The sequence below is a fragment of the Argentina silus genome (genome assembly GCF_951799395.1).
Source record: "Argentina silus genome assembly, chromosome: 16".
NCBI classification, from domain to species: domain Eukaryota; kingdom Metazoa; phylum Chordata; class Actinopteri; order Argentiniformes; family Argentinidae; genus Argentina; species Argentina silus.
The window spans coordinates 17,431,474-17,457,321 of record NC_139670.1 but is presented as its reverse complement, the minus strand read 5'-3'; the positions used below and the strand labels follow the sequence as shown (position 1 = coordinate 17,457,321).

Below are 25,848 nucleotides of genomic sequence, written 5' to 3'. Positions count from 1 at the left end.
TAATGGATCTAAATATGGACTTCAAACCACTTTTGAGGTATGAAAACATCTGAATAATCTGGGGTACAACATCCCTTGATTAAACAGTTCAAGACACCCCACTGTTTATGTGTAACACGATCCAATGAATCAGTGGAGAACACACTCAGAACACACTAGCTTGAACTGATCAATATCATCAGACAGAGAGCGAATGCTACCAGAAAACCTAAACATCTACTTTTCAGTTAGTTTTACCCATAGCAGGGGTCCACAATGATGCCTCGAGGGCGGTTGGCATGGGCGATCAAGGAGCGATTCTGTCCGTTAACCCCCAAGGCCTGGACACTTCTGTTGTAGTAGTCGGTGAAATACAGCCGCTTGTGCACCCAGTCATACGCCAGCCCTTCAGGGTCATCCAGATCTAGAGAGAGAGAGGGAAAGGGGAAAGGGAGAGGAAGGATGAGGAGAGAAGGGAAGAGAGAGAAAAGAAACAGAGAAATAGAAAGGAAAGATTACTTTATTATTGATTAGAAACGGACACACACACACACACACACACACACACACACACACACACACACACACACACACACACACACACACACACACACACACACACACACACACACACACACACACACACACACACACACACACACACACACACACACAGGGTCATCTTGCCTGGCGACCCATCCTTGAAACGCTCCCCCCACTATCATTATTCTCCGCAGATTCAAGTCTGGATTAGATTTCGTCCCTGAGGACTCCAAGAACGGAAATCCATTCTTGCCAGTCAGCATCCTTTCAGAAACTTAAACCCACATTACGTCAAATGCTTTGACACTCTGATTGCATAACATCCTTCAACTGTGACAATCACAATCGACCTCCAAGATGGAAGATCCAGACTGAATTATATGTAGTGAACGATACAGTGAAATAAAATTCAGGATGGGTCGCCAGACAAAGAGTCTTCTGTGCCAAAAGCATCTATGACTTGATAGCAGCAACCCTCTGGTTGTCCGCTCACATCTAGCCACATTTTCCCCATCAGACCTGTTATGTACACTAGCAACCATCCGGCTGCTGGCAGCCTCTCTAAGCTTGGCTATGATGCCACCCAAAGAAAGAGGGGGAGACAGAAAAAGGCAGGAGTAAACAGCTACACTCTACGTTGTTTTCCAGCGATTGTAACCCAACCCAGACCATTCCACTTACTTGTCACAATGATGACTGGTGGGCTGGTGATGGAGGCAGTGTTCACATAGCCGATCCTGCTCCGACCTATCCCCATATACTGGGTAAAGAAGACTCGCTTCTCCTGAACATCATAATCCAGGGCCACCACAGTGTAACCCAAGTTTACTGGAGGGAAGGGGGTGGTATGGTCTGTTGGGTCCAGGCGCATGCTATTCAAGGTGTAGTCAGTGGTGAACACCAGAAACTCATCAAGACCGTAACCGCAGGTCACACCGTTGTTGAGGAGTGAGCCGTGGGCACAGGCGCATTTGGGCTGCTGTTGCTCAGGCAGGGCGAAGCAAAGCTGCTGGCAGCGCCCGTTGTTCTCCTGGCATGGGTTGAAGCCCACCTGGTTGGCAGCAGTGGGCTGAACGTGAGCGTCGAAGACCACAACATCCGTCAGGCCCTGCACACCATCCCGAATCACCTGATAACAATTATGATGATATATTTTATTTTCAAAGTATTATTTGCTCAAGAGCTCATACTGTACATACAATAACAAACAGTAAAATACTACATTATAATAATGAATATGTACAACACAGATTCAGTGAAAGTGCATAACGTGAAAGACACAAACAGGTTAACAGTTTGTAAAGCTAGATTTTGTTGGAAATCTGCCACCTCTGGCCAGCACGGCGAAATTCAGTTTGAAGTTCCAAACAACAACATCCTCCCTAATAATAATAATATAACCCCTGAAATGGACCGGACATTAGCTATTTTGTTTTTGCATACACGCAAGATTCAGAGAGACAGCTACCAGAGACAGAAAGCCGAAAACCAATGAGTCCACTCCCCTAGAACACCCCTGGTGGTAACAACATGTTTGTATGCAAACCGAGTGTCGGGTGTTGGACACTGCATTTAAGAAATCGCTTTTCCCGAACCAAAACAGCGTTCGTAAACAAAATATTTCTTTCAAGGCATCCCATTCCCTGGTTGCTACCAATAAAACATTACATTCATTACAACCATTAGGAAGCTTTTAGAAAGCTTGAATGTTACATACTGGACCTTTAATACTCACCTCTGCCTGGTCAGTATTTGCCGGATCCTTGTTGGCCTGGAAGAGCTTTCCAAGCTTCCGGTCCACCCACAAAATATAATTCCCAAATATAGACACACTGTACGGGGATGGGTAGCGGCTTCCATAGCGAACTATCTGTCTCTGGCTGCCATCGGACGCCATACGTGAAATCATATCCAGGACATCGTCGGTCCAGTACAGGAAGTCATTGGTGTAGTCCACGGTGAGGCCACGTGGCGATGCCAGGCTCTCTGATGCCAGCACAGTGCGGTTGGCACCATCCAGCTGCGCGCGCTCGATCTTGGGTGTCTGGCCGCCATCGGCCCAGAAAAGGAAGCGGAGCTTGGGGCTTACAGCCAGGTCACGGGGACGGTCCTCGGAGGACTTGAGGAGGACCATACGGTAGGTAGTGTTGAGAGGGACAACCTCCAGGAAGGTCTGGGTCTCAAAGACATTGGTGAAGTAAAGGTTGCCTGAAGAGATTGTGAAAGAGAGGGGAGAGAAGAGAAACAAAGTTCCAATTCAAAGAAATGTTCAATGATCCACTGACTCATGGCAAAAAGTGGGTGCACCTGAACTTGTAATAGGCTGTGAAGAAAATAGTGGATTTTAGACCCATTTAGTGGCTAACTACAGTTGAATGAAGCTTAAATCTCCAGTACTAGCACTTGCTTGTCCAGTTGCCGCTTGCTAGCTGTATTAAAAAAAAAAACGTACGTAGATCTGTTCACATCACAAGAGAACTCGCTATGTCCATTATTCTTCATGATCACAGATCATCATGCTCCTGCATGCCTTCCCTCCAGTGGGCCGAATCCCTCCCACACTCAAAAGTCTGAGAGTGAACGGTTCGTCCCTACTCCTGATAGCCCGAATTGGACCAGGAAACCTTGCAGGTTACAGATGTGCAGGGCCAATTATTCCACCCTCATCCCGAGCTGATGGATTTATGGGTTTGGCCCATGAAAGGTCGTACCTAGTCAGGCAAGGCCTGCCTCTGAACGTGATTGCCACAATTCAGAGTGCTAGGGCACCGTCCACCAGAGGTCTTTACGGCCTGAAATGGTGGCTATTTGGTGCCCTATCTCTGCAATCCTATCCTTCTTACAGGACCCGCTCGGCAAGTGCAAAGCCTTCTTTACAGTGAATCTGGCTGCCTTCGACGTGCCACTTCGGTAGAACGAGTATGAGTGACTTGCATTTGGCATCGGTCCACCCTACATGCACTCAGTTTGTCCTTGGTGGACAGGACAGCATCGTTCAGTGTTTGTAATCAGTTGTCCGTCCGCTTTGTGAACCCTGCCAAGGATAAAGCACAGTGTTCACAGCACCCCTCCCACTGGATTATGGGGGCCACAAGGCTTACAATTCTGGGTATTGTAGCCCCCTGTGGGGTTCTGGGCACACTCCACCCATGGGTTGGGGGTGTCCTGGGCCCTGTTCAAGGGTGTTTCTGTCTCAGAGATATGTGCTGCTGCCAGCTAGGCTACTCTTCATACCTTTAGGGTCTTAGAGCCTGGACGTGACTGGGTTCTCTTTGGAGACTGCGTGATGTAGAAGTAGTACAAGGTATATTCTTGTATCCATACAGGTTTCCAGTTCAGACCAGGCAATTGGGGAGTTTTGCAGGGTCCCATAGTGAGGGCTGAAGCGGATTGACTGAAAGAGAACTAAAGGTTACAAATGTAACCCAGGCTATGTGATGGAGATGAGGGAGACCCCTCCCCTCATTGCCCCTTGGGCTGAGCTTGTGAAGAGTGGATCACTGGATGAAATGGCTCGCTTGCTGCGTTCCCTTTATTCGGATGGGTGATTTATCAACTGCAAGCGTCACGGACTGTAGTACCAGGTGTGATTGAATAGGGGTCTTCAGGGAAAGGTACACAAGAGTACCATAGTGAGGGGTCTCTCTCATCTCCTTCAGAGAACCTGAGTTACATTTGTAACATTTAGTTTCCATCCCTTTGTAGCTTCTTTCTGCAAAAGATTTCCCACAGGCTTTGAGAACGAGGAAAGCCTTGTCTCAACGAGGTTATGGTGAGCACAACAAAACGGTTTCCAGTGGAGAGATTCAACACTGTTTTTAGCCTGATCACTACAAAAAATAAATTCTCATCAAAATAATACATATTAGCAACTTTTCCTTTCGATATTTCATATCACTACAGTGTGGAGAAACATTTTGTGCAGTCATTTGATCGTAAATAGCTGTTGTAGTGGTTTAAAGTACACTTTATACTCTGTCCTAGCCTCCTGCTCTAGTCTTACACATGCGTTGCTAATTCCAAGTATTAATTGGGTCATATTGACTTATATGGTGAAGTGGGCCAAATTTGGCCCATGATATTTTTGCTGATTGAGTTTGATGCCTTGATGTATGAGAACATCATGTACCTGCTACCCAGTCCACGGCAATTCCCTGTATCCCTCCTCGTCCGATGCCAGAGGTAACGATGCTGTTGTAGCGTCCTCCGTCTGTCTTGGCCCTGTAGATGCCCCTGTAGGAGCTGTAGGTGCTGTTGTCAATCCAGTACAGATACCCAGATGCCACATGCAGGTCCATCTTGTCAATCACAGAGTAGGAGGCTGCAATGGATGAAAATGCAGTGCCCCGTGTAAGTAATGGGACAGTGAAGCATTTTTTCTTCTTTTGGCTCTACACTCCAAATGAGATTCTTAGCTTTTATTTGATGGTATTTGTGTACATATTGGGTCACCATTCAGAAATTACAACACGTTTTATGCATAGTCCCCCTATTTCAGGGTACCCAAAAGTGATGGGACAATTGGCTTGACAGGTATTTCTGGTTTGTTGTGTGTGCTCCCCAATTGAGTGTGCTTGATCATTATTTACTATCATAGCACTGTGTGCTGTTGTGCCAGGGTGAATTTATTCAGCTATAAATATACAGTAGTCACATGAATGAATGAATGAATGAATGAATGAGTAGATATGCTAAATAAATTAATTGAATGACTCACATCCACCGACAGGCACCATGGCCTCTGAGTGATCGGAGCTGTTGATGTGGATGCCTCTGATGAGCTTAAGGGTAGAGATGATAGCAAAGGAGTCATACTGCTCGCAGCTAGACCCGTCCTGAGATGCCACAAAGCCTGTGGTACAGGCGCACGTCTTTTGCCCCCCTGGCTTGGGCAAGCACAGGTGGGGACAGCCTCCATTGTTGGTGCTGCAGGCATTACTGGTCCCAGCAGAGTCTGGGGGAGGAATGAGATTCAATGTATGGGATGGGAGGTCCTTGCTGAAAAAAAACGTTGTATGTATCTGAAGACTAACAGTATAATATCAAACTTCACTTCCATATACACATGTTCATATTTTTCATGTCATCAGATGAGTACTTTCCAGTACTATTTTTCAGCATGGCAATGAAAGGCAATGTGCTTATACTGCATGTGTATGTATCCAAATGTCATATCTCAATACCAGTGGTAGCAATACTCACCGTCTCTGGCGTGTACTTTGAGGGCTCGGAGCCCGGACATCCCACTCCGCATGACCACCATGTTGGCTCCCGTCCCCTTGTCTACTCTCTCAATGACCTCATAGTCCAGGTCAGTGTAGTACAAGTAGCTCTGGTGTACTGTCAGACCCCAGGGGTGAGACAAGCCTCTCACTATGGTCACCCTGCTGACCCCGTCCATGGTGCCACACTCAATCTGTTCACAGGTTTGAGAGTGAGAGTGAGAGTGAGAGAGAGTGAGTGAGCCAGGGAGTGACAACCAAATAGCTGATTAATGACCTCTTTGCTTTGTGAGTGCGCTGTGTCCATGTAGCTGACTGCCAAAATGCACGGAATCAATTAAGAAACATTATATTGCTATGACTTAATTAAGATGCAATTTCGAGGACACACATATTCCATGTCTAACATCATTTTTTGAAGTGTCCATGAAGTGTCCATCATTTGTTCTAAATTAAGGTTTATCCAAGGACATCATTTTGAATGTCTCAGACCAGACAATAATTTGTCCTTTTCCAAATTGAAACAACAACTCATAAGCTACTCTTCATGTAATTCATTAGGCGGCAATGTTTGTAAACACACTATAACACATTGTAAACATATCCATTAGCCGAGGTGAATGACCTGAAATAAAACATGACAAATAGACGAGCTGATTCCCTACTGCCGTCACGGTACCCCAGAGACATGGTATATGCCATTTAGCTGACGCTTTTATCCAAAGCGACTTACATTGCAATGAGTGCATACATTTTTCAGTATATATGGTCCCTATGGGAATCAAACCCACAACCTAAGCATTGTTAGTGCCATGCTCTACCAACTGAGCTATAGAGAACCATAGAGACATTGTTGCATAAGCGTCAATCTTTTAAACTCTGACCTACTGTCGCAGCTACCTTCATCTGAAATCGTAATGAATGCATGTCGCAAAGCAGCGAGTTTGGACAGTATGATGACCAGAAAAATGATCTTCTCCCTGCCAAGGCCCGATAACACTACCAGTGAAAACGTTTGCAGACAAGCTTTAGTTAACTAGCTGAACCTAGGTACGATCACCGGCACTGTCATTAGACATTTGGCGGACGTATTATGGGTTAGGGTTATGGTTAGATGATTGTCGCAAAGGAGCATCAAAGTTTGGATGAAACAGCGGTGAGCCATGACATAGAGTAGCTAGCCATTATTAAAACACCACACCTCCAATTTCTAAGAAATGATCTCCAGTTACACACTACCATGGATAGCAAGCACATTTTCTGGTTTACAGGGCATAAATGAACATTAGGGCATACATACATTTCACATTGCACTCACTGCAATGTAAGTCGCTTTGGATAAAAGGTGAATGCAATATTTTATACATTTAATAAAAACTGTATGACCTACAAACTTAGTAGGTCTTGATGCAACGCTCTGTGACATTAACTGATGGGGCCCGAAAGCCGCCTCTTAATCGATTGTGTAGAAATTGCTATTGGTCTGACTAGGAATTATTTAGGACTGAGGACTGGTCTGTATACTAGCAACTAGTGTACATCCTGTACTGTACTACAACAAGTAGGCTTTAAAGGAGCCCAAATTAATAGTGTACACTTGTATAGCATGCATTCAAGTAGAGGTGTGTGTGTGTGTGTGTGTGTGTGTGTGTGTGTGTGTGTGTGTGTGTGTGTGTGTGTGTGTGTGTGTGTGTGTGTGAACCCACCAGCCCAGTGCTGGTGACCCCCCAGTAGAGTTTGCTCATGGCGATGTCAGTGGTGATGAACTCTATGTGGCCCAGGTTGCCAGTGTAGAGGTTTTGCAGGTTCCCACCATCCATGTCAGCACTCGCAACCTTAGGAGGTACTCCACTGTCTGTCCCTCGGTCTGTCCAGAACAGCTTCCTGTGGAGCAGGAAATCAGACAGTATATTTGTACTTATAGTATATTACGAAATGGTAATAGAAAAAAGTAAAGTCCAGATTCCTATAATACTAAAACAAATCAGAGACAGACACATTGTATTGTATTATCATTAATAAATTACTTTCATGACACAATGGACTTTTGGAATGCCACACTGTACAAACAGTGTTGCATGTATTCATATTCTTTGGTATACTTTGGCTATACAGTAGATGTACATAAGCTCAGATGAATCTTTACCCTCTAGCTGGATCCAGGGCTATTCCGATGGGCTCTCCTGCCCCCTCTGGCTTCCCTGTGTCTGTGATGAGAGTCTTCCTATAGTTTTGTACTCCATCCACACGTATGACCTACAGTACAGTGGATGAGAGGCATCATGACACCTTGTGAATGCAATGTTAAAGGGGAAATCTGGGATTCAAAGAACAACAAACCCTGCCACTTCTTTGCCCCGGATGAGGGATGGGACTCGATAAATGTAACCACTCTCAAATTCATAGACAGAGCTATGGATTCAAGGACTGTCCATAAGATCCAAATGATAGTTGTAACTATGTTCTGAAGCTATACAGTGTTTGTTTACGATTACATTGTTTACAAAAAATGGAGTAAACAAAAACAAGCTTATATTTTGGGTTCTGATGGGGTAAGACAGTTGAACTAAGCTCATGAGGCACATCATTAATTTATATTTAAAAAAAATGTACAGTATATGGGTCATTCCATAAATGTCAATGTGTGACATTTCAAAGTGGTTAAATACAGATAAGAAATGTGTAGTATTTAAGCTTAGAATGTTTCAGGAATAAAATAATTTTAGAATTGGACTTCACGTTGTCCTAAGTTTGACAACATACATTACACACCTCTAAAACTACACACATAAAATGGACATCAAAACACCATTGTAGGGCCTTATAGGTTGGCAGTTACAATATGAAGGGTTGGCAAGTAAATGTGGCTATGTATTGTTACGAACAAAGCATATCTTAATATTAATAATCTGAGTTTTGGTTGATTAGAGCAAGAATGGTCAAGTGAGAATAAATCAAATGAGACTTTAATAACACTGTAAGCTTACACAACTATCACAAGGCAAATACATCATAAACAAATGTTACATTCTACCCTCATGGTAACTGATAGATAGAGAGAGAGAGAGGTATAAAGGGAGAGAGGGAGAGAGAAAGAACGAACAGGCCATTTGGCCTCAATACCATGCCCACAGACAACTGCTGGGACCACAGACCAGAAAACAGAGAGAAAGATATGCTACTCAACATTCTGTTTTATACCCGTCTTCCAACCATGAGTAATCAAATCAAGAGCTGTTTATAAGGGAGAACCAATAAGACAATATCCTATCAGTACCAGTCAAATTACATCCATGTAGGTGTCCTTCTCTCTCTACCCCCATGGTCAGGTAGTGGGTTTTCTGGGCTTTCACCAGGCTGAATGTCATTATCAGGAGGAAACAATGGACCAAGAGCATGTCCCTGCCCCCCTGGCACTGCAGGTGCCATCAGAGAGTTTGTAAGTATGGGTCCCCTTTTGTCATGGACCTGGAGAGGCATGGTGTACCTTGACTGTACCTCAGGCCAGGCCAGGCCTCTTGACTCTCACGAACGAGCCACACTGGAAGTTCACCTCCTTTGCTCCTCTTTTCCTATCTGTGTAGGTTTTGCTTTTCTCCTGTCTGTCCATCACCGTCTAGGCTATGTCAGCCTGTGTTGGTGCTCTGTAGGCCTGAGGAATATCAAGACCTGCAACATGGAGCTAGTTCGGAAAGCCTGGCAAAATCCTTTGCAGAAAATAGCTACAAAGGGGTGATAACCAGTTTGAAATGAGTGACACCTCGCAACACTTTAAACCAATCAAATACCTTGCTTGGGTGGAGCTCCAAAAAAACTGAAGTCGGTTTATCCTTCAGGTTTTCTTCCATTTTCTTCAATGTTGCAAGCTAGCATAGGCAACAACTCTCTACAAAATAGTCCTACCCGGCGTACATAACAACAAGCAACCATTCTATGGGCATGTTGGAAGACGGTTCTTGGTATGTAACATCCAATGAAATTGCGAGCACATTCTCCCATTGCTCCGTCCAGTTCAATCCATGCCAGAAAGGCTAATCTAGAAGCTAAGTTCTCCAGACCTCCAAAAGAGGCATGAGAATAATGTGATTTGGAGGTATGGCTATGCAAGACTATTTACCCACTAACCTTCAATTCATTCTCAGTGGAGTAAAACAAAACAAACTTTACCTCGATGGCTTTATTGGTTGGATTGGTGTAGAACATCATGCGGCTTATCCAATCAAAAGCCAAGCCAGAGGGTGAGCCAATGATAGCAGCTGGAGCAAACTGATTCCTGTTGGTTCCATCTGTTTTCACCCTCCAAATGGAACCCTGGAAAGAGAGAGAAAGAAAGCACTACATTAGAAAGGACTCCTTCTAATGAAATTAGAAGGAAAACAAACTACCTACATAAACTAACTTACAGACCATGTACAAAATCAATATGATAAAACTCAAATCATGGAGGATTCATTTATTATATCCAAATTACCACTTCAGTAATAATTGCTTAATACATACATTGAATCATTATCCTTATCATTATTATCTAATCATCCTTAATTTAGCATAAAACAGCATACACAACTCAAACCACATCTCAGTATAGTATATTTCTAACCAATACACTTCCTTGAAAGCCTATACAAAGCCTATAGGTTTGTGTTAACACAATGCAGTCTTACATATTGATTCCCTCTGTTCTTAATAGTACATGTCACTCACAATGCTCTGCACCCAATAGACAAACTGCTCCTGGTCATCAAAGTCAATGTCCTGCCCCTGGGTGATGCCTGAGACAGGTACCATGGCATTGTTGGAGGGGTCAGTGGGGTCCAGAGGGACACCAAAGATCACAGTGTCCCTCACCACCATCAGGAATGGGGTGTCATCTGGCATAAAATAGAATAGAACATTATTTATTTTATATTAATATATAATACAACAGAAAGCCAGCCTAAAAACATTCATAACCTGAAAATAATCAGAATGTAAAACGCATGTCCTGAGAGAGATGTCATCTGTCATCTGTCACAGAATAAAATTAAATAGAACAGATAGTTAAAATATAATAAAACAGAAAGTCAGCCTAAATCATTAACCTGAAAATAATGTAAAACGTATGCCCTGAGAGAGATGCTGCAAGCATTGCTGTATCTAGATCTGGTCCTGTACCTTTGGTGCAGGTGCGCCCATCACTGTTGAGCTGCCAGCCTGACTGGCAATGACAGGAGAAGTATATGGGCCTCTTGCCAGACAGTAGACACAGTTGACTGCATAGGTTAGCCTGGCATGGGTTGATTGCTGCATGGAAGTAAAACCACATAGTGTTAATAAAACTTTTAAGAAATGTTCATGTCACATTATCTGGGGATTGTTCGAAGCATTACCTTGTGGTTGTTTGATGGGGTGGTCCATGACGATCCCCATGGGCTGGTAGACACCGGTCATAAGGGTGGTCATGTTGCCCCCGTGGAATTTGTTGGTCCTCATGACCTTGCTGGTGTAGCGTTCTGACCAGTAGATGTCGTCCTCAAAGATAGTCATACCATGGGGGTGCTGGAGAGCCTGTAGAGAGAGAGAAAGAGAGAGAGAGAGAGAGAGAGAGAGAGAGAGCAATCATCATAATTATCTGTTAAGGAGATAGGCAACAACACAGGTGCTCATGACAAAGGGCGTTGGAGGACAGTGTAGGGATTTATGTAAACATGTTACTATTATGATTCAGCTGAGGACAAATTCTGAAGGTCTCACCTAATCTCACAGAGCCAGACAGTATGTCTCTGTATATTGCAAACACTCTTAGAAAAAAGGGGTTCCAAAATGGTTCTTGGCAGAGGGCTCGAATCCTTTTTACCCTAATAACCTTTTTTGGAAGAAATGGTTCATTGAGGGTTCTTTGAGGCTTCTTTGTAAAGCGGAAGTGTATTACGTAGAACCCAATTTCATTTGAAAAACCCTTTTCTATTGTAAATTATTATTTGTCTTTGTTGTAGATAGGACCTCACACTGTAAAGCAAAAACATGGAAAAACTTGGATTTCTTAACATACATTTTAAGTAAGGCATCAACCACATCAGAAATAGAAAATTGTTGAAACGAAAACAATGGTTTGCTAGTAGTTTACTGAACTCCCAACAAGCCAGCAGAGGTCTGGGAGAGGGAAGCACAGTCAACCGACTGAACATCGTCAGCTGAACAACCATTTCTCTCTAACAACAAACCTGTAAAGATAAAATGCTGATTAAAAGCATCACTTATCCCATTTTTTTCCTCAGTAACAAGTTCAGATTCTCTCATAACTTGCTTTGGCAGGGAAGAAGAGCAATTCCCATGCTTCAAAGTATTAACTGTTTTCCAGAATTTAGTAGGATCCCCTGGAGAATCAGATCCCCAGATAGTATTTAGAAAGTAGCTTGATATAGCTTTCTTAATAGCAAATGTGTATCTATTTCTCATTTGTCTCAAGAACTGCCAATCAGCTACTGAGTCAGTTTTCCTAGCATTGGCCCAGGCCTGGTTTCTCATCATCAAAAGATCTGACAGTTCAGTAGATTACCAAGGGTTAGACCTATCACAAAGGCTTCTATGTATAACCCTTAGAGGATAAAAGGGTTCTTAGTAGAACCCTTCACAGGGGGTTCTAGGTAGAACCCATTACAGAAAGTTCTACCTAGGACCAAAAAGGGGAAGCTGAGGAACCATTTATGGTTGTAGTTAGAAAGCTTTTTTCTAAGAGTGTATATACTCTGTAGCTGTAAAGTCAGGGAAGCAAGATTAGGTCTCACCATACACAATTATTGCCTTCACATGCATTATAATGTCCATTAAGGCCCAATTCCCCCCGTCATTGTTGGTGTTCAGTCACATTTTATGGATATAACAAAGGGTGTCCCACAAGGTTTGATTCTTGGTCCGGTCCTTTTGACTATTTCTATAAAAAATATTGGGTCTTCTGTACAAAACTGTAAACTGATACTGTCAATGATACTGCCCAATTGAGCGAGTTCCTCATTATAAATACCTGGACATCTATATTTTTTTATTTATCCCTTATTTATACAGGGGAGATCTTACTGAGACCTGAGTCTTCTTTACAGAAGAGCCCTGTAAGATACATGGGGATAAAAGAAACATTGTGCAAAATTACACAATATTTCATGGAAATAAAAGCAGAGGGGGAAAAAATGGAAATCTACAAAAGAATGTATGGAAAAAAAGAGAAAAGTAAGTAAGTCTGTCTGTATGTTTATTTTATATCCATGTATCCATGTAGGTTTCTCCTACTAAAAGTAATCTCTATTCCCCCAGAACCCTGGGACAGTGCCATAGGTCACATAAGACTCACCATGTCGCTGGCCATGACTTGGAAGCGGTTGTTGCCTTCATAGTCACAATAGTCGATGTATTTGAGGTAGGCGTCTGCAAAATAGACCCTGCGTGTGGTGTAGTCCAGGGCTAGGCCATTGGGCCAGTAGACCTTTGTGGTGATGATAGCACGTCGCATGGAACCATCCATGTCAGCCCTTTCTATTCTCGGGTTTTGTCCCCAGTCCGACCAGAACATCATATTGGTGCTGGGAGAGATTTGATTAGAAATTATTAATTTAGTCAGTGATGCACTTTTACAGTGGTAAGGTGAAATGTGAAACATGATACATTAGAGATTGTATAACATTTTTTATTGTCATACCGAAAAAAATACCTCATTCTGAAAATGAAGATTATGCTTAAAGGTGCTGGATGTAAGAATCGCACTTTGCTGCCCTCTGTGGCCAGAAAATGTAAATCATACATATGCTATGCTTCTTTAGAGTAGCACAAAATCCTTCTAAACAACCAAAATGTAAATATAGTGCACAACCTTGACACCACTTTCTCTGAATGCTACTGATTTGTCATGTACATTTAGAGTTTTTAAAAGGTAAAATAGTACATTCTGAACCTTTAGCGCGGCCATGTAATTGTTATTGTTTTAATTTAATTTCAACATCCTTGGGTATCTAAAAAGTCATTGTCTGTGTTTTTTTTGTAAGAAAAATCGTCACTTAATATTTGGAATAGTTATTTTCCCCTTGCTTCCGCCTGTCATTTGGTGTTGCCGCGATAGTCTGGGTGTGATGGTGAGGGCTTTTTAATTGACAATTTGTTTTGTGAGTTGTTCTGTCATTGATATACGCATTCTTTTCTAAGTTCAGTGGTTGCCAATTCTGTAGGCTGCTAAGGGGATCTCGAGACAGTTACCCCTTTGTGGAGCGGATAAAGTGACTTGACAAAAGAAGTTTCAAATTCATCAAAATGATTGGGGCACAAAACTGAGGAGGCACAAAATTCAAACTGAGGGCGCATTGCCGCCTCAAGCACCCTCATGGCACCGGGCCTGGCTGTTATCTGTACCTGCCTGGAGCTGTCACTGTGCGCACCGCTAGCGCTGGCTAAAATGGGAGGGATGTAAAATGTAAACAAATTATATTATTGGTGTATTTGGTTTACTTGGTTGTCATTAGTGTATTAAAAGATCCCTTGGTGACGTTGTGTGGGGGCTCAAAATCACACCCACGAAAAACAAGCCGTAATTCGAGGCTGTCATACTAACTGCTGTCATACTAAGGGACGGTCATCATACTTTTTCACAATGTTGCTTTAACTTCATAGTGTGCAAATACCGTATAAAACACCAGCAAATCAGGGTTTAAACTACATGGCCCCTTTAATGAAATGTTTGGCGCTTTAAACTACCTGTACTTTGCTAATGTGTAAATTCACTGTGTGAAACTGTATGTTTACAGTTAAAGAAACAAAAACTACAAAAACAATACTATATTATTGCCATCATTGCCATATATCTATGATTGGTAGCATTGTGCATTACTGGTTGCGGGGGTCCAAAGCCAGTCCACGGGGGCTGGTGACGTTCTTGGTCAGGAGAACCTTCCTGTAGCGACCATCTAGAGTGGACACCTCAATGTTCTCCATCACTGAGTCGGTCCAGTAGAGGTTCCTAGCCACCCAGTCCACAGCCACGCTCTCTGGCACCATCAGACCAGTGGAGAACACCTATTACAGCAGCAGAACACAGAGAATGAGAACATAATGAAATAATAAATAAATAAAAACATAGTGCATGGATTTAATTAATTTTGTTAAAATGTTTATTACAACACTGTATGTTGTACTGTATTGTATCCATATGCATGACTCATAGGGAACAATAAGGCACACAATTCTAATCTCAATCAAATAGCCACATTTTATGACCGGGTGAACTCCCAGTGTTTAATCATGGAACAATAACTTAAACATAATAATGAACATAATCCCCTCAATGTACTCTCAACATATGTTTCCAACCGTTCGTTTGTCTGTGCCGTTTTGATAGGAGCTCCAGATTTTCTTCTGGGAGGCGTCAGCCCAGTAAATCCTTTTGGTCACACGGTCGAAGTCTACGGTCACGATGCTTGAACCGCTGACAACAGGGCGAATTAAGGGCGGTCGGAAGTTGATCGGGTTGGAGATGATTTGACTGCGCTTGGTAACAAGGAGCAGGGCTGCTCCGGGGTCTGAAAGTAAAAAATATATATACTATAACGCAACCTCATGTGACAGAATTACATATCACAAAAATGTACTTTCATATCATAAAGTACGTGAGAGGTAATGACTAGCAAGTTAGGTGGCATCCTCACTGGAGGCTTTGCAGATGCGTCCATCTAACCCTAGCTGGTAGCCATCTGAGCAGTAGCATCTGAAGGAGCCTCTCTCGTTGTAGCACTGCTGACTACAGAAGCCAGGTATCAGACACTCGTTGATGTCATCGCAGGTCTTGGAGTCGTTAAGGAGCTGGTAGCCTGGTTGGCAGGTGCACTGAGCCCCGAAAGGCCCTTGCATACAACCATCACTGCAGCCACCATTGTTGAGTTCGCAGTCGTCCTGGTCTGCGGGGGTTGACAAGGAGGTGTGTTACACATAGGGTAGGGGTTCATTCAAAATAAAACTTTTGAATGTACTTTACTGTCGAAAAAGGGGAAAATAGGCGATGCAAGTGGTGACCCAAAAACATACAGGACAAATAAGATAAGACTGTTGATATGACTGTTGTTACTCACTGCAGAGCGGCGACTCGTCTCCCCCATTGGGACAGTCCCTCTGGCCATTGCACACCTTCACCAGGGCGATGCACACCTGGTCTGTGGGACACAACCACTGGCCTGAGGGACAACTGAACGGAGGGGTGGGACAGTTCTGCTCGTCGCTCATGTCCCTGCAGTCATTGTCACCATCACACACCCAGCCCTGGGTGATGCAGTTGCCGTTGGCGCACTGGAAGTAGTTGGGCCGGCAGGTATGCGGCGGGCAAGAGTTGTGCTCGTCGGAGCCGTCCTCGCAGTCAGGGTGCCCGTCACACTCCCACTCGTCTGGCAGGCACAGGCCATCCGTCTGGCACTGGAACTCATCGCTGTGGCAGAGGCCAGGCCCACGCGTGGCTTCAGGGGTAAACATTTACAGATTGGTAAAGGAATGGAAAAACATCAGCTGAGGAAATAAGTTGTAATATGAACGAGGAAAAGAAGTTCCAGAAGAAACTTTGTGGGCTTGCAAACTCTTATTAGATAGATAGATTTGCTGGGTAATTGAAAGAAAGTAAGATAGTCTTATTATGATAGCAGATAAAGTTAAAGATTGTTTGGTTGGTTGGTTGGTTGGATAGGAAGTTAGATAGATAGATAGATAGATAGATAGATAGATAGATAGATAGATAGATAGATAGATAGATAGATAGATAGATAGATAGATAGATACAGTAGGTAGATAGGTAGATAGGTAGGTAGGTAGGATGAGCCTGGGGTACTGAAAGTGGTTGATTATATATTATTAAATATGATTGTGCTGCATACTCAAAGCCTAAAGCTCTGTTATAAGGAACATATAGAACAGTGATTTTTTGGTTTGGCTAAGCCATTCTAAGTTGACTGTGCAGGGGACAGTATTGACTTACGGCAGCCAGTCTCATCAGAGTGGTCCTTGCAGTCGAAGAATCCATCGCAGTGATAGCCCTGACTAACACACTGGTCCCCACTGGCACAGGCAAACTCATAGGATGAACAGGAGAACTCTGACAGGATGGGAGAGGGTGAGGAGAGGAGGGACACAAGGGTAAGGGTCGGAGAGAAGAAGGGACAGAAGGAGAGTAGATTTTCTATTTTATTTTAACCAGGGAGACATACTGAGTCCAAAGTCTCTTTTGCGGGTGTCCCCTGTTTACAATACAAACATGATTACAAAAGAACACCTTAAAACACTACACAACATACAAAATACACACATTAATCAATCACAACAAGAGCATGTCTCTGTGAGCTGGTCCATAACAAATACTTAAAACTAGTGGTTCTCCAACCTCTGTCTACCCTGTCTGAGGAGCACAGTAGCTAAAAGCAGTTTTTCCCAATCCCAATCCACAGACTGATACAAAAGAGCAGCAAAGTGATAAACTGAATCAGCTTGAGAACTGAGGCTGCCGCTTGCATGTAAATTGTATCACCATAGTCAAGGACAATCTTCTTTCTATTCTCAAACTTATGTCTGTACAAAAAAACAAGTTTAACTCCCAAATTTGCCCAGGTACTTAAAATGTGGAACTTGTTAAATTTGGTCTCCATTCAGGGTACACATATGCAGATCATTGTAATCAATATTACGGGATCTAGAGAAAAACATATATTTGTCCTTATCAGCACCGGCTTAACATCAATAAGTGATTTTTAAATAGAAACCTTGCTTGTAGGTCAAGAATAGCCTGCTTAACTGAGCAGGCACAGGAGTAGACAACAGTATCATCAGCATAAAGATGCAATTTATAATTGTTCAAGGGCAATTCTTCAATTGTTCAACATTACTTATGTAAATGGTAAACAGAAGTGGAACTATAATCTAACCTTGCAGAACACCTTTATTAACATTGAGAAAACTAGACTGAACACTAATCTACTCCTGATCTACTAAAATACATAGAGTCCTATCCTTCAGGTCATTTTGAAACCAATTACAGGTTGACTGATCCAAACCAATTGCAGATAACCTCTGTAATAGGAGGGCAATATCAAACCGCATCAAAAACCTTAGAGAGGTCAATATAGAGGGCTGCACAATGCTGTTTCTTATCCAGAGAGATCACAATGTCATTTATAACTAGAGGAGCAGCAGAGATAGTGCTATGTTGAGACCTAAGACCTAAGTAGTTCATAAGGAGATGAAGTTAACAGTAAGCAAAGGCAAACATTGAGAAAAGAGGATTAGATAAGTGGAGTGGAGTGGATTAGATAAGTGGAGTAGGCAGGCAAGAACGATAAAGAACATTAGCATATCTACTACGGAAATATGTCATTTGTTTTTACTTAGAACACTTTATGGGACATCATTTACAGTCAGTCTCTAAGATTAGATAAACTACAATGCCCAGAGTACACAGAGTAAGGTCATTGGTGACTCATACCACAGTCCTTCTCATCAGAGCCATCCATACAGTCCTGGTCTCCGTCACACACATAGGAGCTGTAGATGCAGCGATGATCAGGACAGAGGAAGTAGCCAGGCTCGCATGTAGTGATGGTTGAGTCTGAGCAGAGAGAGGTATAGACGGGCAAGGAGAATCCATATCAAACATAACTTCTGTTTCCAAAACTTTTGGGGGGCTGAGGGAAACTCAGAAACTAGAAATGACCAATTTGGACTTGACAAAGTAATTAGGACTTGTTTGCTTTTATTACACAATACTGTATTGTTATGGTTCAAAGTCTTCATTCTTATTTGTTGTTTTATAATTGAGTGTCATTGTACAGATGCCTTGTCAAATAAGATATCCCACATTTACAAAACAGTGGTGGAATTAGTAAAATGTTGGTCAAACTCTCTCCCTGATTTGAACAAAAGGAAATGGTTGTTTTTTGTTTCCTACTGTAAGTCAGTCCCTCCCACTCTACTCACTGCAGTTCCTTTCGTCAGAACCGTCTTGGCAATCGTTGTCTGCGTCGCACACCCAGTCCTTCAAATGAAATTAAATCAGATTTACACAAATTCAATACAATTCACTTTACAGGAAAAACTGATAAAAACAAAGGGAGATATCAAAAACACAACAAGATAAAAACAAAGGAAGATAATCAAAGTGTTACTGTTTAAAACAGTAACATAAAGATGACGAGTCGACAATAGATGACTAATGCAAGGCAATGAAATGAAAAGAATAAGGCAATAAAAATAAAATAAAATAAAAATAAAAAATATTTATTTAAAGCATTTCCACAATTTCTGCATCCCTCAGATCCTCTGGCAGGCTGTTCCAGAGGCTAGGGGTATAATAACTCAAAGCTGCCTCACCATGCCTCTTGGTCCTTTGTTTTGGAACAGTTATAAGGCCAGTGCTAGAGGGGTACAAGAATCTTAAAATCGATTCTAGATGAACCAACCAACCAGTGCAGAGACTTCAAAACAGACCTTGGGGACACAGTTGCCGTTGGTGCAGGTGAAGTATTCAGAGCCACAGGTAGAAGGGAGGCGGGTGGGACAGTTGAGTTCGTCAGAACCGTCGCCACAGTCGTCATGGCCATCACAGCGCCACCCACTCAGGATGCAGTGTTTGTTGTCGCAGGTGAACGCTCTCGGAGAGCAGGTCATGTCTGATGGATGGATGAACAGAGGAGAAAGGAGAAGAGAAACATGATGAATAATGCAGAAATATGTTTGTTTGACATGCTGACATACTTATCATTGGTACTTCAGCTTGTGGTTAAACCTGTTGGCTACAATTATAGATATGGTCATTTTATTTATAAAAAATGAATGCTACCCTGTGAGAATCCAATGGCCCCCAGAGTAAGTTCTGATGCAAGCCCTGCGTGAGAACATGCCGGGAGTCTGCAAAGATTTTGAGCTAGCCATAATGGCTCTGTGCGCTTATCCATTCCAACATTTGCAACATTTGAAAACATTTGAAATCCTGACTGATGAGGACAATGGCACATTTTCATCTCAATATTCAATTCCCCCACCCACTCATTGCCAAATACCTCCCCTCCGCCTCTTTGCTTCCTGAAACCTTGCAAAAGAGAAATACCAAAGTAGCGCCCATGTGAACTAAACTGCTGAGGACAGCGCATTTTTTAGCAGAAGCAAATTGAGGCGCCAAGACGAGACAAAAAACACACTAACATACAAAATTCAATAATTAAAAAAAAATCAAAAATTCACACACCCTAAATGTATTGCACATTCCCCTCCACCCAAAACACATACTCCCCCACCTGTATCTGTACAGTTGGTCTCATCTGTTCCATCGATGCAGTCTTTTACCCCGTCGCATAGGTAGGTGTTGGGCCTGCAGCGGCCCTCATCGCAGGCGAAGGAGTAGTCCCCACAGCTGGTGTCGGGCGGGGGGACTGAGTCATCCTTGACACAGTCCCTCTGGTTGGCCTGAAGCTTCATCCCGTATGGGCAGCCGCACACGCGACTGGATGAGGGCGTGGGGAAGCAGAAGTGGCTACAGCGACCATTGGTCACCATGTTGCACCTGCTCTTGAAGACTTTTAGATTGAAAGAGGAGACTCTGTTAAAAGATTATAACTTTTCATAAATCTTTTATTTGATGAGGGAGGTAATAATGAGATTTGAGTATCTTTTTCAACAAGCCCTGTCTAAGAAGGGCAACATGTGGCATGTCACATACAAGCAGAACAGGAGAGAAACCATTTTAGACATTTAACACTCAAGGCTTTATTGTGTTTGTGAGACAGTCACTGTGCCAAAATGTGGTAGAAGCAATGACTGTAAATAGGATGGACACATTGAAGTCTGACATCACCCGATTCATTTCAATAGTAGTACTTCTTGTCGCTAAACCAGCAACGAAATGCATACTTTCTTGTCACCATTTTTGTCTGTCCACCCACTGAACATGCTCAGTATTTGCTTTTGTCTAGAACAATGTGAGAAGAGCCATAGGCAGCACCTGGGCAGCACCGTGCAGGCCTCTGCCAACCAAGCATGCACACTGGTTACCAAGATAAGGAGCACACAGGAACACGTAGGGTCTGCCGAGTGTAATTTTTTCAGATTCTGTGCAAATACTTTTTTGTATTATTTATGAGAAACTGCTCCTCCTGCCTAGGTGATACCAAGCGATTTGTTTCAATATGACCACAATGTTATTTCATCATCAACCAATGTATTGTCAATTCCATCTAGCCTAATAAATCTATTTTATTCTCAATTTAGCCTAATCAGAAAAGTATAGGTAATGAGAGGATCGCTGTCCTCTCCACGAGGCCTCAACACTGGGGTCCCCCAGGGCTCTGTTTTAGGGCCCTTACTGTTCTCCCTCTATACCAAATCTCTTGGCTCTGTAATTTCCTCACATGGTTTCTCCTACCACTACTACGCAGATGACACTCAACTCTTTCTCTCTTTCCCCCCTTCTGACTCGCAGGTGGCAACACGTGTCTTTGCGTGTCTTGCAGACATTTCCGCTTGGATGTCAGCCCATCACCTCAAGCTCAACCTTAACAAGACTGAGCTGCTCTTCCTCCCGGGGAAAGCCTGCCCTCTCCAAAACTTCTCCATCACAGTAGAGAACTCTACTGTGACCTCCTCCCAGACAGACAAGAACCTTGGGGTGATCCTTGACAACCACTTATCCTGTGTGGCGAACATCACAGCAATAGCATGCTCATGTAGATTCTTACTCTACAACATCAGAAAGATATGTCCATTCCTCATCAGAGAAGCACCGCAACTTTTGGTCCAAGCACTTGTGATCTCTCGCCTTGACTACTGCAACTCACTCTTGGCCGGGCTCCCTGCCTCCACCATCTCGCCTGTCTGGTGTTCAATCTCCCCAAATTCTCCCATGTCACCCCCCTCCTTCACACCCTTCCCTGGCTCCCGGTAGCAGCTCGCATCAGATTCAAGACCCTTGTGCTTGCCTACCGGGCGGCAAAGGGAATAGCCCCTCCAAACTTGCAAGCAATGGTCAGCCCCCAAACCCCTGCCTGATCACTCAGCTCTTCCACCTCGGCTGGCCGCCTGGCATCGCCGCCTCTATGTGGATCTAGCAGCCGCGCTACTCAGTCACAGCTTTTCACTGTCCTTGCACCCCGCTGGTTTTACGAGCTTCCCACTGCTGTCATGACTGCAGAGTCACTACCTATCTTCCGCCGTAGATTGAGGACCCATCTCTTCAGGCTATATCTTAACTGTCCCTCTTAAAGACCTCTTCATCCCCTGTGCAAGTTCCTCTCCTGTAAATAAATTCAATGCTTCTAGCATTGTGACTGCCAATAGCCCCTGGTCCTAGCATAGATTACTTTTTCTTATGATGACTGATGGATAGATGATTCACTTACTTAGACATATGTATTTGTTGTAAGTCGCTTTGGATAAAGGCATCTGCTAAATGCCATAAATGTAAATGTAAATGTAACTCAATCCATTCCCCACCCCCTGGTTGACTCACCCCCATGAAGGTCGGCTGTGTAGGCCTTAACGTTCATGATTCCTGAGATTCCCTGTCGGATAGGGATGTTTTCCCCTCCGTCTCTCTTTCGCATACGGAACACTGCCCTTGCCCTCCAGTCAGACACAAAGAGGTAATCTGAGAGAGATACAGAAGAGAGGTAAAGGAGGGTGAGAGAGAGAAGGAAAACCTAAGCAAAAATATGATACTCTGTGATAGCATGAAATGACTTTTTATTTTTACTTTTAGCAATGACAGTTTATAGAAGCAGTCAAATTGTGCAAGTGTCATGTTACATTCAAGGTCAGAGCCGGTAGCATTTCTGCCTCTGCTGCCCACCTGAGTGAATGGTGAGGGAAAAGGGTTGGGTGATCTGCCCAATGTTGCTGAACATCTGTCTGTCATATCCATCAATGGCCACGTGCCCTATCTGGTCCAGGAGGTTATCCACCCAATACAGCCTGTCCATCCTGCAAACAGGGACCAAGTCAGGAGAAATCTGGGGTGAGTTTCCCAAAGGCTTCATAGCAAATGTGGCACTTTATTTCTCTCAACAACCCAGCCCCACAGTAGGGAGAGAGTAACAATTGTGAAGTCTATTTAATTATCAATTTTCTACACGTGAACAAACGTTAGCTATGCAGTTTTTTTTTTTAAAACTCAGTCATGCGTGTTACGGCTCCCCAAAATGAAGTGTCACCTCTTCACAATGAAGAGGTATCTCTCTTCGAATGACATGCTACCAGAGTTACATTCAATACCATTTAAACTGCAGTTATTTCAGGAACCACCCAAGAGTGGGGTGCTACTGTGATATCTCAGGGAGCGAAGAGAGACATAAGCAAACAGGCATATTTATTAAATGTGCATATCATTCATCCTTACATGTAGTCCACAGCAAGTCCATTGGGCCAGCCCAGGGTTGTATTGATGAGAGGAACAGCATTACTTCCATCAGTATACGACCTCATGATCACTGCTGGGCGGTACCAGTCTGTCCAGAACAAGTATCTGTGGCCCAACATTATCAATGTCATACAAGGATAGTCAGTAATGTACCAAGCTTGGCATCATCAACATGATGTAGTAATCTAAGGATAGTGAGAGCAGAGATAATGTCTACATTATTCAATGTTAACAAGAAGGACAATGGCATAACAGCCTCATCAATCTAAAACTTGATATATAGGATAGACAAGCATTTGTGGGGTACACACATTTCCTTCCACTGAACAGTGCCCGCAGTGAGAGAAAAAAATGCAGCACTCTAAATCGACTGGAAGTGCCAATTGATTCCAAAAGAGCTTGGAATTCTACAGGTCACAAGTGCACCTCTAGCAACAGATTTTCATGTAAGCAGTGCAAAAATCTTTTACAGTGCAACCGCAACTTGTATAATTCCAAACTCTTTTTAATTTCATTGGCCAGTGTCAGTGTCTCGTCTTTTTGGTATTTTTCACATACTTAGCGGAAGAAAAATGGAAGCCAATGACTTAAAGAGGCTACAATGCAGTACCGACACCTGTGCACTATAATCATAACAGTCTACTAAGTGCTGGTCTTAAAAACAGTGTTAAAATCGGACACAGAGAAGTAATCGAGCAATGATTTGTAATTTACTGAATTTTGCAGAATGATGATATATACAGTATTTGGCATTCTCACCCAGCACTAGGGTGCACAGCGATACCCCTTGGGTTTTTCAGGTCCGTCACGATGTCCCGTCTGGACTTGTCTGTTACTTTGAATGCCACAATGACCCTGTAAGAGCTGGATGTCCAAAACAGGACCTTGGAGGTCCAGTCATAGGCAAAGGCTTCTACACTGCCCACTCTGTAACCAGTCAAAATCTGCTGGCCTGGAGAACAACAAGAGCACAATTGCAGTTGCAAGAGCACCGTTTGCAGCAAGTCAACATTTTACTCCATTCTCAGATATAATTACACCAGTTGCTGATGATGCCACAGCCTTGCCGTCATTGGTAGCTCGATGGTGAGAAACGTAAAAATCCCCAGGATCAGAACTTCTTGCTATCCTGTGGCTAGAGTAAGAGATATCTGATCCCAACTCTCCTGACACAACTGCCGGTAGTGTGCAGTGTTGTGGTTCATGTTGGATCAAACAATGTCAGTCAAGGCAACTCAGAATACCTGCATGCAAATTTGTGGAACCTATCACTCTACTGAACAGCACAAGTAAGCGACCTGTAGTCTCAGGCCCACTGCCCTCGTAGGGCAACCTTGTACGTAATTTTTACACTGATGATACTATTTTCTATACATCTGCCTCCTCTGTGACAGGCTATAGCTAACCTCCAGCTAGCCTTTGATGAAATACAGAAGGCCCTGGTGAACCTTGAACTTGTACTTCATGCACATAAAACAAAATATATGCTTTTTATATGTACGTATGTACAGCCCTCAAATTGAATGAGTTCCCTCATATAAAAAATACCTACGGATCTGGATTGATGACGAGCTATCTTTTAAAACTCACGTAGATATGCTAACATAGAAACTAAGATTTAAGCTTGGCTTCTGCTACATAAATAAATCATGCTTCACTTTTAACAGTAAGAAAACAATTGTCCAGTTTACCTTTCTGTCAGCCCTAGACTATGGGGAGATAATATATATGCACACAGCCTCTACTACACTGAAGCAACTTGACACAGTTTACCATAGCACTCTCCGTTTTATTACTGGAGACGATTTCCATGAGTGGTATTGTGATTTATATCAAAGCGTGGGCTGGCCGTCACTGACCATCCGAAGAGAAAGGCATTGCTCCCTATACAAATTATCGTCATACCACTCGCTCCAAAGAATGGATAATAGATGTCCCCTTTGTAGAATCTGAGTTAAGAAAGGCCACTTTTAGTTTGTATGCACCACAATATTGGAACAAAATCCAAGATTCTCTAAAAATGGACTCCCTAGTGTCTCTGAGGCAATTTAAGATGCTGCCAATGGGCTGCATATGTTTCACCTCGCTCATTGTATGGCTTAAATTGTATACCTTTTTATTTCTTTATGAATTTTGAAATATCTTAATTGTTTTGTTTCTCTTGTGCCTTTGTAAGCAGGGCTCTCCTGAAAAAGAGACCTTGGACATAAAATAATACTAACCTCTTCAGTAGCATGGAAATGGCTGTACTTCAGCATTGATAACAAAAGGGATGTTAAAGGGATAGTTAACTCTGACAACATTTCTGTGATTTTTCAAAGTAGAACTCCACTGTTGTCGATCCACCAGTTCATAAGCCCATATATTGAGCAAATCACAGCAGCCACTGGCAAACATTTTCTGTTTCAACCTAACCAAAGGGATCTGCCAAGAGCTCCAAAAAGCATTGTAGTGTCCTCCAAAATGTCTTGTGCATCGACAATATGTTGATGCATCGACAATATTTTTGGAGGCATGGATACATGGAAATCACAAAACTTTGTTCAATTATAAATGTAAAATTGGCTATTGTTTTGGAGATTTCTTACAGGAATATTTTTTTACTCTACAATCGGCAAAGGCATTCAGCAGCTGGGGAGCCTCACACATCTCACAGGTGCGCAAAAATATAAAACGTGTTTTAAAATGTCCTTTCATTTACACTTACAACAG

At 43.0% G+C, this 25,848-nt stretch overlaps 1 protein-coding gene across 1 annotated transcript in view; it reads right to left on the bottom strand.

Moving 5' to 3' along the window:
• Positions 1–25,848, bottom strand: part of lrp2b (low density lipoprotein receptor-related protein 2b) — a gene marked incomplete at both ends in the record, with an annotated part of 85,070 nt that overhangs the window by 32,863 nt on the left and 26,359 nt on the right. The window contains 26 exons of the mRNA XM_083688220.1: positions 238–403; positions 1,204–1,651; positions 2,258–2,730; positions 4,652–4,843; positions 5,240–5,476; positions 5,725–5,938; positions 7,451–7,628; positions 7,891–8,000; positions 9,912–10,055; positions 10,449–10,615; positions 10,899–11,027; positions 11,114–11,291; positions 13,072–13,300; positions 14,596–14,780; positions 15,075–15,283; positions 15,410–15,658; positions 15,830–16,207; positions 16,720–16,836; positions 18,217–18,339; positions 18,708–18,765; positions 19,218–19,399; positions 20,024–20,302; positions 22,231–22,368; positions 22,570–22,700; positions 23,116–23,241; positions 23,896–24,088. Of these exons, the coding sequence (XP_083544346.1) occupies positions 238–403; positions 1,204–1,651; positions 2,258–2,730; positions 4,652–4,843; positions 5,240–5,476; positions 5,725–5,938; positions 7,451–7,628; positions 7,891–8,000; positions 9,912–10,055; positions 10,449–10,615; positions 10,899–11,027; positions 11,114–11,291; positions 13,072–13,300; positions 14,596–14,780; positions 15,075–15,283; positions 15,410–15,658; positions 15,830–16,207; positions 16,720–16,836; positions 18,217–18,339; positions 18,708–18,765; positions 19,218–19,399; positions 20,024–20,302; positions 22,231–22,368; positions 22,570–22,700; positions 23,116–23,241; positions 23,896–24,088 (5,233 nt within the window). The remainder of the gene's footprint in view (positions 1–237; positions 404–1,203; positions 1,652–2,257; positions 2,731–4,651; positions 4,844–5,239; positions 5,477–5,724; positions 5,939–7,450; positions 7,629–7,890; positions 8,001–9,911; positions 10,056–10,448; positions 10,616–10,898; positions 11,028–11,113; positions 11,292–13,071; positions 13,301–14,595; positions 14,781–15,074; positions 15,284–15,409; positions 15,659–15,829; positions 16,208–16,719; positions 16,837–18,216; positions 18,340–18,707; positions 18,766–19,217; positions 19,400–20,023; positions 20,303–22,230; positions 22,369–22,569; positions 22,701–23,115; positions 23,242–23,895; positions 24,089–25,848) is intronic.